Source organism: Limanda limanda, chromosome 10 (assembly GCF_963576545.1).
Source record: "Limanda limanda chromosome 10, fLimLim1.1, whole genome shotgun sequence".
In the NCBI taxonomy this organism is placed as follows: Eukaryota; Metazoa; Chordata; class Actinopteri; order Pleuronectiformes; family Pleuronectidae; genus Limanda; species Limanda limanda.
The window spans coordinates 10,235,070-10,245,624 of record NC_083645.1 but is presented as its reverse complement, the minus strand read 5'-3'; the positions used below and the strand labels follow the sequence as shown (position 1 = coordinate 10,245,624).

Below are 10,555 nucleotides of genomic sequence, written 5' to 3'. Positions count from 1 at the left end.
TGTCAGAGAAGCTACACTAATTCAACCAAGAGGGGAAATAACATCACAAAGGTTTGGATTGTCCCTTCTTCTTTTTTCCTCCTCCCCTTATCCCTTCAGATGAAATCCCAATGGAAAGGCCTGAGTTTAACAGAGTCCTGGCGTCTTATCTCGACTTCCTTCAGTTCAGCTCCGGAGCACAGCAGAGACTCGCCAGACTCTGCTACTGTGTCTTTTCCTCTTTAAAAAAAAAAAAAAAAAAAATCCCAAATCTCCAGCCATCCCAGATTCCTCTACATGGGTGGAACGATCATCCCGGGAATCGCTGCTTTGTGGGAAAAGAGGGGGGGGGAGGAAGAGAAATGGGAGGAAAAAACAAAACAGAGAGAGAGAGAGAGAGAGGTCAGTCATGTGATTGCTGGGTTTCATCTGTCATCACAACAGTCACATAACAGCAATGTGCTCCGGCATCTGGCGAACAAAGACGACTCTCCCTCATTATCTCTTCATTCGGAGGCCCCCCCGAAAATCAAAACATTTTCCCTCGGCCGCGCCACAAACTTGACGCGCGCCGACGACATGATTCAACTTTTTCGCAGGGCTTTCTGTTTTTGTTTGTTTTTAAATTCTTTTTATTTCCTTTTAACAAATATACAGTACATCGTTTTTAACATGAAGTTAGGTGCCTCGGGTACAAGTCTTAGGTTAATGGGGTTAACTGTCCATGTATGTCTCGGGTCCAAGCCATCATGATCCAGGTATATCAGAATTAAGTTATTGATTAACATTGTCCACAAACACAGTACATCTGACATAGCATTACATCAAGACAATATTCTGATATAGCATGGCCTGCAGATGTCCATTGCTTAAAAGGTAAAACAAAGAGAAAACGAAAGAAATATATATATATATATTTTGCTCATATCAGATGGAAGTGTAGAGCGATCGGGGACCAGTTGTTTTTAAAAAAAAAAAAAAGGGCTTTCTGAATGAGCTTCATGCGAGAGCTTCCACTGTTAATTGTTAGCAGTTACAGCGTTCGAGGCCGTGGTGCAAATCGCCGGCCGTAAATCAGAACACGAGGGAGCGAGCGTGGCGGTGGCATGGAAATGACCGAGGTGATGAAATCGCGCTCGATGCCTCGGAGATGGAAATGGAATCTGCGGGCCTTTCGCTGGGGAGCTTTATTAACATTCCTGACTTCTTATATCGCTCCTACTCTCACCTCCTCACCGACGCCTCCCCCTCTCCCTTCCCCCCCATTTTTACACTGAAGCCATCACAGGGAGGAATTTTTCATATAACATATTGGCTGCCTATTGATCCCTCCCTCTCTTCAATCCACTAATTCCCTGGTTATTTCCTAAGTGTCTCCGGTGTGCTGGGATTAACAGAATGGTGTGTGTGTGTGTGTGTGTGTGTGTGTGTGTGTGTGTGTGTGTGTGTGTGTGTATGTGTGTGTCAGCGTGATCAGCACACAGTGGCCACTAGCCCCTGGGTCACCGTGGTCAGCGCTCATCAACGCCGACAGAGGAAGTGAGGAAGTGCTTAGCTTGGGGCTCTGATAAAGATTCCCATCCATCATTTCTCTCTCTCAGGATCTCAACACCATACAACATCCTGCCTAGACGAACAGACCCCATGCGCTGCGTTAGAATGGAAGTGGGAGAAAACAGAATGACCTGTGGTGGCGCAACCAGCCCCCCCACCCTCCCCCAGCAGCATCACCACCACCTCCTCCTCATAGAGACACCCACCGAAAGCGCAGGCAGGAAGCAGGAAGCGAAAACAGGAAATGGAACACATATGGTGTGGCATGCTGTCCCTCTGACGAGTCGGGAGCGACAAATAAAAGCAGTGAAGAGGAGGAAGGGTAGTGGCAGGATGAGCTGGTGTTCGCAAAAAGAAACGAGCGGCGGGATAGTGTGCGGTGGAAAGAAACGGGAGAAAAAAGAGAAGAGCCAGAGCGAGGGATAACATACTTCAGGAGAAGGCCAGGCCCTGCAGAGAGCTGGCTGATGAGTACTTGCTAGAGTCCACAAAAGACTGATCTACAGTGAGGAAGGAGAATGAAGGGTTCAAGGTGGGGGGAAGAAAAGGAAAAAGAGGGAGTGAAGAGGAGGAGGGAGAAAAGGAGAATCGGAGAAAGAAGTGGGGGGTAAAAGTGAGTTATTATTATCATAAAGGAGGAGAAAAAGCAGGATTAAAGCAGGAGAGTGAAAGTTTCTGAGTATTTAACCTGACTTTTTCAGTACATAGACTACAATCTTTTACACATAAGCAGCTTAAAATTGTCTTAAATATGTAAATAAACGCTTGGTGGATTTTTGTTTTTTCGGCATCTTACCTTGCAGGCCGTTAGCGTTACTGCTGTTGCACGTGGGCGGGGGGGAGTTCTGGGGTCGGACGACAGGGGCGAAGGCGCTCTTCTGCTTGACGGCTGCAGACACCATGTTGGCCGGGGAGAAGGAGAAGATGCCGGAGGAGCTGCTGCAGTTGGAGGGCAGGCTGGTCGATGAGGCCATGGTGGGGCTTGATGGGACGACTGAGAGAAGAGAGAGAGACGGGTGGCAATGGGGGGGTAGGGGATTAAGGGGGGGGTCAGAGGGAGCATGTCAGGGGAGGACAGGGAGGAAGGATGAAGACGGAGAGGGGGTAAGACGGGGTTAGAGTGAGGACCGTGGGCAGAGGACAGGCAGACGGGATGAACAGAAAGGGACTGGTCAATGGACAATGGTAGGAGGGGTAATATTTTGGACTCAGATCATTAAGCTGGGACTTTTTTCATTTTGAGTTCATAAGTAAAATCACCTGGCAGGGAGATATTCTAGAGCTAAGACAGAAATGTGTTTAAGCTGGCACTGAAAAACAGCTCGGAGCATTTTCTTTCCCTTTGATCAGTTGGTTTTGATGAGTCATCCTCGGCTCAGGGGTTACAACAACATGATAAACATCTGTACCCATAATGTGTTTCCAGAACCAGTTACAAACAAGGCTCTCCCACATCAGCTTTATCACAGATAATCATGCAAGAGATGCCAGTGGTTCCAGCAAATACAACAAATGTGCTGATAATACATGGTGTCTGCTGCCGGGTCATTAGATGCCTCTCTGTGTTCATATTGGACTGTGTGAATGTATATATTGTTTCATATTATGCTCTTTTGCTTATTTTGTTGTGTTGCAAATACAATGAGCTTTTAACTGCAATGTTTTCCATCAATCCACCGCATAAGATGGATGAATGGACGAAGTTTGCGTGTGAGAAGTCTGACACAAAACCATGGACAGGCTCCCACAATAGACTCAACAACCACTAATCTCTCTTACCACCAAGAATCATGTCGAATGATACCGAGACGGTCGACCGCTTTAAACAAACTCTAAACTCAGACGTGGTAAGAGGCTTTTGTCTGCGGATACAAGATATTGGTCATATGGCTGAGCCCTTCATCTATTGTTTTAGGAGCATATTTTGTTGTAGAAGCTGACAGTGTTTATAAGGCTTGATTAGTTGGTGAATTATTAGCTAGCAAGTTAACTGCTAAAGGTTAAGCTCAATATACTACAAATAATTACTATAGCTCTGTCAAATTAAGGAGCCTTCTCCTTCAGTGGATGCAATTGAAGAGCGATTGCATCACAGCGGCCCGACACGGCTTTCCCAATTATGAAAGCTTGTTCAAACGTGACCGAAAAAGGAATCCTTTCATCGCCAAGCAACGAAGGCTCCAACGTGTGGATCTTTCTCACGCCCACCTATCCCATAATTATTTGTTTTTTAAGAAATTAAGGTAGGAAACAATGTGACTAAAGAGGAAACTTTTAAATGTGACTATCACGTTTCAACTCAATGCAATCCTTGGTAGACATGTCTTTCACTGGGGTTTGGCGGGTCCTTTCCTGACCTGGGACACAGCGTTTATATCTGTGATTATTTGTATTTTCTCTGATTTCCACACTGCCCACATTTAATTCTCAGGTTTGCATCTAATTTCATTCTAATCAGAGTTGAAAGATAAAAGGAAGAAGGTTTATGCTAATGAGATTACGAATTGCCAGCTAACTGTCATTTAACGTAAGAAACCTCATTAGCTTTGTTGCTAGCAGGAAGGTAAAACCGAGTATAAACAATCACATGATTGTCTGTAGCCCCTGTTGTTGTAGAGAAGTAACACTAACAAGGATGTTGCATTTAACTGGATGGCAACACTCAGCTAATAACCTCCTCCATTTAGGACTCTCCAGTGACACTGTCAAGACCAATTGCTATCGGTCAACGGCTTAATCCTTTGTCTTAAAGTTCAAAAGAGATGAACCCTGCTGGTCACCAGACACTTTAATATTTTCAAGCTGGTGTTTCCAGGAACTAAATCTTTGAAATGATCAGTTTAAATTCTTCATCATTACTAGAGCTCTGGATTAAATGATGTGAGATTACACAACAAAGCAGCATTTAATATAAACGTTTATTTCATTAAATATTTGGATTCTTTTGATTAAATATTAATATACAATAGCTGTGAGCTGGATTTCCTTTCTATGTTGCAATCATGAGACTCGACCACAGGTTATCTTCATAGCCCAAACCCCGTCTCCTCCTGACACCCTCCCGACCGTCCACTTCTCCCCGGTTTGTCTTTTGTCTGCTAATACACTAAGAGCATTTTCCCCCTCAGTGATTTTACAATCAGCCGAGTCGTATTTCACCTGCCCTCTGATATCTGCTTCTGCCTTTATTGTTGTTATTATCCAACACTTAGCCTTTATGGCTCTTCCTGACAAATCCTCGCAATAAAGTCATAATCCATTTATGAAGGGGCCTAACTAATCAATTAATGAAAATTGGACCTACAAAGGCAGGCCGAGGGGCCATTGATTGAAAGTGTCTGTGTGGGGCCGATGAGCCTGTTAAAATACTTGTTAACACCCAGGAATCAAAGAGCTGAGATGGAATTGCTTCTCTAGCAATTAGTTTATTGATTTAATCAAGGGTCTTTAATGTAGAGGTGTGTGTGTGTGTGTGTGTGTGTGTGTGTGTGTGTGTGTGTGTGTGTGTGTGTGTGTGTGTGTGTGTGTGTGTGTGTGTGTGTGTGTGTGTGTGTCAGGGGGGTGCTCGGTGCTCTGCTCCCCTGGCCAATAAAGTGAGGATTTGCGTTTGACTCTGTTCTTAAAGAAACAGATGAGCCAGCTGAACTGAGAGGCTCTCCCTGCCTGCTGTCTTCTCGTTTCCACCTCCCTGTGTCAATAACCATCAGACTTTCTTCTTCTTTCATGTACAAAAGCCTCTCATTCATTCATGTCTAACTTGCCTTCCTCGATTTGTGGCTACACCCATACCACACATCCATTCTATTATGGACAGAATGGCATCTACACCATTCCGAAGTTTAAGAGGGGCTAAGGTTTGGAAATGCTGCTTTTTTAGTTTTAAAACACTGTTTTAGTTTGGCCGGGAGAAACTATATTTGGAAACAATATGGAAACACTGGGACATGCATGGAACATGTATGTCCAGCGTAGGTTAGTTGCATGTCACGTTATATGTGTTTTCAAGCATGTCAATATGGATAGGGATTAAAACTGATACCGAGCCAAAACGTTTGTGTGGACAGAGAATGTTATAGTTCCAATCCGCGATTTAAAACGTAGTGGTACGGATGTAGCCTTTGTCAACCCCTACCTAGTTTTCAGAGCTACGATGTGGTGTGTTTACTCACTAGCATAGGGCGAGTTGCCGGCAGATCCATTGAGGAAGTTGGGCGAGGAGCCCAAGGTTGCCATGCCAGAGTTAGCGTAGCCATTCATGCTATTGGAGACAGAGCTGTAGCTATTCTGCTGGGGGGTGGAGCTGGGGACATAACCGTGAGGAGACACACTGCTTGTATTCCTACTGAAACCTATGGACAGGGAAAGAAGAGAGAGAGACAGAGAGAGAATAGGTGTTAGAGGCATAGCAGATGGCAGTCAAAACAAAAAATGAGAAAGCCTACATGCAACGCTGCCAGATACTCGTTTCCTTACATGGCTAATGGACTCATAAGCCAAAAGAAGAAAAAAAAAACAGCATATGGCAGAGCGAGAAAGCAATGAACAGAGCCGAGGAAGAATGATATGAGAGGGGTCGGTCGACAATCCAGCCCCTTAAAAAAAGAGGCCTTTAACCTTAGCGGCTCCTCACCAAAATTACATATATTGATAAGGCAATTAACACTAAAAGGCCTCTGCAGCCCTCTGGTAATTTATAAAGAATGAAGCCAGTATTTCTGACAGTACATTTGTCTACCTCCCGCTTTACATACAGGGGCGGCGAACAGAAGGAGGACACGATAAAACGCCGACTATAAATACATATCTCAGGTCAAACACGCTGACACTGGAGAAAAAATAAACACAGCTGGAATTAAACATCAGGAATTTGTACTCTCTGGTGCGACAAGGGCCGCACTTCACTACCTGCATTAGCCTCCACTTCTATAATTAGGTACCACCAATTTCCCTGTTCTCATCTGCTATGGGATGGAGATCAGAATAGACCTCAAGTCAAAAAGCTGATATCTGTTGTTTTCTTCACATCTAAGGAAATGTCCAGATGGATGAAGGGCAGAGGAAGAGGAGAGGAAGCTCATTGTGAGTATTGAGACGCATCCGGAGGCAGGTCTTCCTCTTCATCCCCTGATACATGTGATGAATCACCTCTGACTGCACCCACATCTCTCTTTGTCAGACAGGGGCCTACCCCCCGTCTAATATACACACCCCTAGGACCCGCTCATATTTCTCCATCGCACTCCATCCATGACTCTCTTTTTCTCCATTCCTCACTCCCTTCGTCTTCTTTCGTTCCTCCTCTCAAGTTTTCCCTGTTTCTTGCTGCCATCTCCCACCCTCCTCCCCCTCGTCCTGTCCTCTTTTTTTTTTTCAAACTCTTTCTTATTTTCTACGGGCTCTTAAATCACCCTCTCTGAATTTCCCACGTGAAAAATAAAATTTTCCCTATCGCACTACTCATATTTACAATCCATCCTAAAACTAAAAACAACAAATAAATCAGCACCGCATTTCCCATGATGATAGACTTCTCCCGTGTCCCGTTGAGCTTGCTCACCCTGGTTGCCTGTTTGCGCCACCTCCGACCCAGTGAAGGAGTTTACAGACATCATGCCAGCGTGGACCGAGCCGCTGCCAAGACCGGAGAGCTGGTTGTGCCCTCTTGGCACCGTTGTGTACAGGGCCTCTGCGATATCTGCCGCTCGTTTCAGAATCATCTCCTGACAAATACGGGATAAAGAAAAAGAGAGATGTGGTCAGCAACAGAGCCAGGAGGGAGGAGAGGAGAGGAGAGGAGAGGTTTTCAATTTACTTTCTTGGACCATTAGAGAAGTCACTCTAAACCATCACTCAAAAGCAAAAAAAAGTTTAAACAAATATAAACAAAGCAACAAAACCAATCAATCAATTCATTTCTCTAATTAATTACCAGCTGCCCCCCCTCCCCAGAATATAAAAGAGCCCCAATAGTCCATCTGTGACTAAAGGCCTGTACACTGTTCACCATCTTGTAATATGAGTATTTCACTCTGAGTCGGGCCTTCAGCAGTCCCTTCAAAGAAAAAAGGAGAGAGGCGGAGAGGGGAAAAGAAGAGGGGCGAGACGAGAGGACCAGAGAAGAAAACAGACGAGTAGAGAAGAAGGAAAAAGGAAGGGAAGAGATGAAAAGAAGAGAAAGGAGAGGAAAAGATAAAGAGAGGGGAGAAGAAGAGACAGACACCAGAAGAAAAGTGGAGAGAAGTGAAGCCCAGAGTAGAGAGAGAGGAGGAGGAGAGAAGATAAGAAGAGAAGAGGAGAGAGAGAAGAAGAGGAGAACATGCCCTTGATGGAGGCGTAATGCTCTCATAAGAATGTTTGATCCCTGCTCCAGATATTGCTCATGTAAACTCGCAGCAGGCTGAGTGGTTTTTATCAGTGGTCACAGGGAGTGGTGGGATTGGTTCCAGTAAATGGAGGAAAGGCTCATTAACAGTCTCATCAAATCTCCAGCCTGCCTCTTCCTCTCGTCCTCCTTCATTTCTGCTTCCTCTCCTCCGCTGGAGCCCCACCTCTACCTTCCCCTGCTCTCCTCCTCTCCACCCTCTGCATTTTGTCGTTCTCCTCCCTTCCTCCTCAGAATATCAGCTGATAAAAAGAACCGACAAATTCCCATGTGTGTGTTTGTGGTTCCCAGATCTTGTGTGAACACACAGCAGGGTGCCGAGGGGACCAGCGGAGACACCGCTTTTGAAGCTGCCACTGGTCCTAACCACAAACATCATTTAATCTGAGAAAACACACCGATGCTCGTTGACAGGCTTGGTTTTTTAATTTGTGTGTACGTGTGTGTGTGCCTTTACCTGGTTATTGTGAGGCATGCCGTACAAGGCCTCCACCAGGTCCGCTGCTCTCTTCAGGATCACCTCCTACAATCAAGCAGAGGAAGACAAAGGAGATGGATCACGCGTGTGACAGCTCAAAGAGTTCAGTCACTTTTATTACATTTCCCTTCTTGCATTATGCTGTGAATGCAGAACAGAGTGTGTGTGAGAGGGAGGGATGGAGGCAGCCAGAGGAAGGAGAGAGAGAGAGAGAGAGAGAGGAAGAGAAATGGGCCTGTCCCGGCACTTTGTTACTCGCTGGGGCAGTTTGGGGAGAGCAGAGGGAAGATACGCTTATCTGTGAATAAAACATGAGCCTATATCTCTCTATCAGTCAACCATCTTCCGCATCTTCCCCTCCCACCTGTCAGCGCCGGATCATGAATCCAACGCACATGATCACGCATCAATCTCATTTAACACAACATATCATCAGGTCGACGGCTACACAACTCCCCTCGTCAGCCGGGACACACCCTGTCTCCTGCCCCGTATTAACCCCGGTAATGATCCCGGTGAATCGTCCTGCATCCACTTTATGTGATAAATGTAGAACATCATTGCTCGGATGAAAACCGCCAAGTGGAATTTTCCACATCAAACATTTATCCTAACACGGTGTTGCTGTATCCTCGGCGCTCGTTTTTCTACCGCTTACCCTCTTTTCTCCTCCCGCGCCGTCTCTATTCTTTCTCTCTCTCTCTCTCTCTCTCTGAGTGTATGAGTGTGTGACTCCAGGCAGTCGTTATATGTGCGCGTGTGATGTAGACACCTACAGCCCTACCAAACCCTTTTTAAAAGTTAATGTGCCGGGGCCAGGATATATGCTGGAGGCGCGACAACCAGAAAATTGCAGCCCCCTTTCCCCCCAGCCCCCCCAACCTTCCCCATCGTTTCTTTCTCTCCCTCCTTCCCCTTCCACTCGCACACACACACTCACACACACTCACACACACTCACACACACTCACACACACACGCTGTGCGCTGTACCCTCCTGAGTGTATCCCTCGCTGTGAACAAGCCCTGGAGCATGTGTGCTCTCTGTTTCGTGACACACCGCCTTTCAATCAGACCTCATATCACACACACACGCGCGCCCGCACACACACACACACACACACACACACACACACACACACACACACACACACACACACACACACACACCGCCGTGCACATGTGGAGCCTGTCGAGCGCAGCCAGGACATGACGAGAGGGTCAGCAAAGCAATAAAGATTGTAGAGCGCTGTCCGAGGTGCTAAATTCACTCAATAATGGGAGCGCTGCCTCTGTGTTAACCTCCCATTACTAGCACTATCTGGGGGAAGCAGGAGAGGGGGAGGCAGGAACAGGGGGAAAGGGGGGGCACGGAAAGGGGGGGAGAGCGGAGAGAGGAGGAGGCCCGCTCGAGGTGATTGAGAGACGTAGAGGCCCTAGGTAGGTAAGTGGTTCTTTAGTATGTATGCTCTGCTCCTCGCTTCCTCCTCTCTTGCTTTTTCCTCGACGTCCCCATGCCTCCCAGGGATTGCTAGATAGATGGATGGATGGATGGATGAGGGGAGGGTGGGGAGGAAGAGAGAGAGGAGGAGTTGGAAATGAGGGAACGTGTGTGAGGCGACGGGACACGAACAGATCCCCAGCTGGGGTGTAGCGGTGTTCAGGGAGGACTCGAGGAGCATCAGTTACCTCATCTAAAAATGCTTTTTTGTCCTCAGGGTCTACGCTGTCTGTGCACCTCCTCCTCTTCACCTGCGCCCCCACACTACTTTCTCTCATCTCCCTCTTCTTCTTCTATCCTCTTTTCCCTCTATTAATCACTCTCTAGTGGTCCCTGTGCCCTGCCTGTACCTATCAGCCTCTCGTTAGTGAAGGGATCTGTCCAGTAGCTAAACACGATTAGGCAGCGCTCCAGAGTCCTTCTGATAAACAGATAAATGTGGTTAGCGCCGCGCTGCCTCCCGTGCTCTGCTGCCGTTAGGGGAGACCATTTCCTGGGCGCAGGGTCTCTTCCCGTAAAAGTCAGGCCCGCAGAGACGTCAACAGGAAGGGGAACCTGATCCAGAGCAGAGCCTGGCCTCGTCTGGCAGGGCGGTCACTCATTAGCCGGCCCCAGACCCCCAGCTCCACCGCAGCCTCGGCTAAACACCCTGCGAGGTCTGG

At 46.9% G+C, this 10,555-nt stretch overlaps 1 protein-coding gene across 14 annotated transcripts in view; it reads right to left on the bottom strand.

Moving 5' to 3' along the window:
- Nucleotides 1-244: 244 nt before the first annotated feature.
- ebf1a (EBF transcription factor 1a) overlaps nt 245-10,555 on the bottom strand; it is a 59,504-nt gene continuing 49,193 nt past the window's right edge. For 6 of the 14 annotated variants that reach the window (XM_061079592.1, XM_061079593.1, XM_061079588.1 and 3 more), the window contains 5 exons: nt 8,373-8,438; nt 7,091-7,253; nt 5,703-5,882; nt 2,330-2,527; nt 245-304 (listed from right to left, as the gene is read on the bottom strand). In XM_061079592.1, the coding sequence (XP_060935575.1) occupies nt 273-304; nt 2,330-2,527; nt 5,703-5,882; nt 7,091-7,253; nt 8,373-8,438 (639 nt within the window). In that variant the 3' untranslated portion in view covers nt 245-272. Of the gene's footprint in view, nt 305-1,965; nt 2,034-2,329; nt 2,528-5,702; nt 5,883-7,090; nt 7,254-8,372; nt 8,439-10,555 lie in introns of those variants that run through there. The other 8 variants (XM_061079589.1, XM_061079587.1, XM_061079590.1 and 5 more) reach the window with 4 other exon arrangements.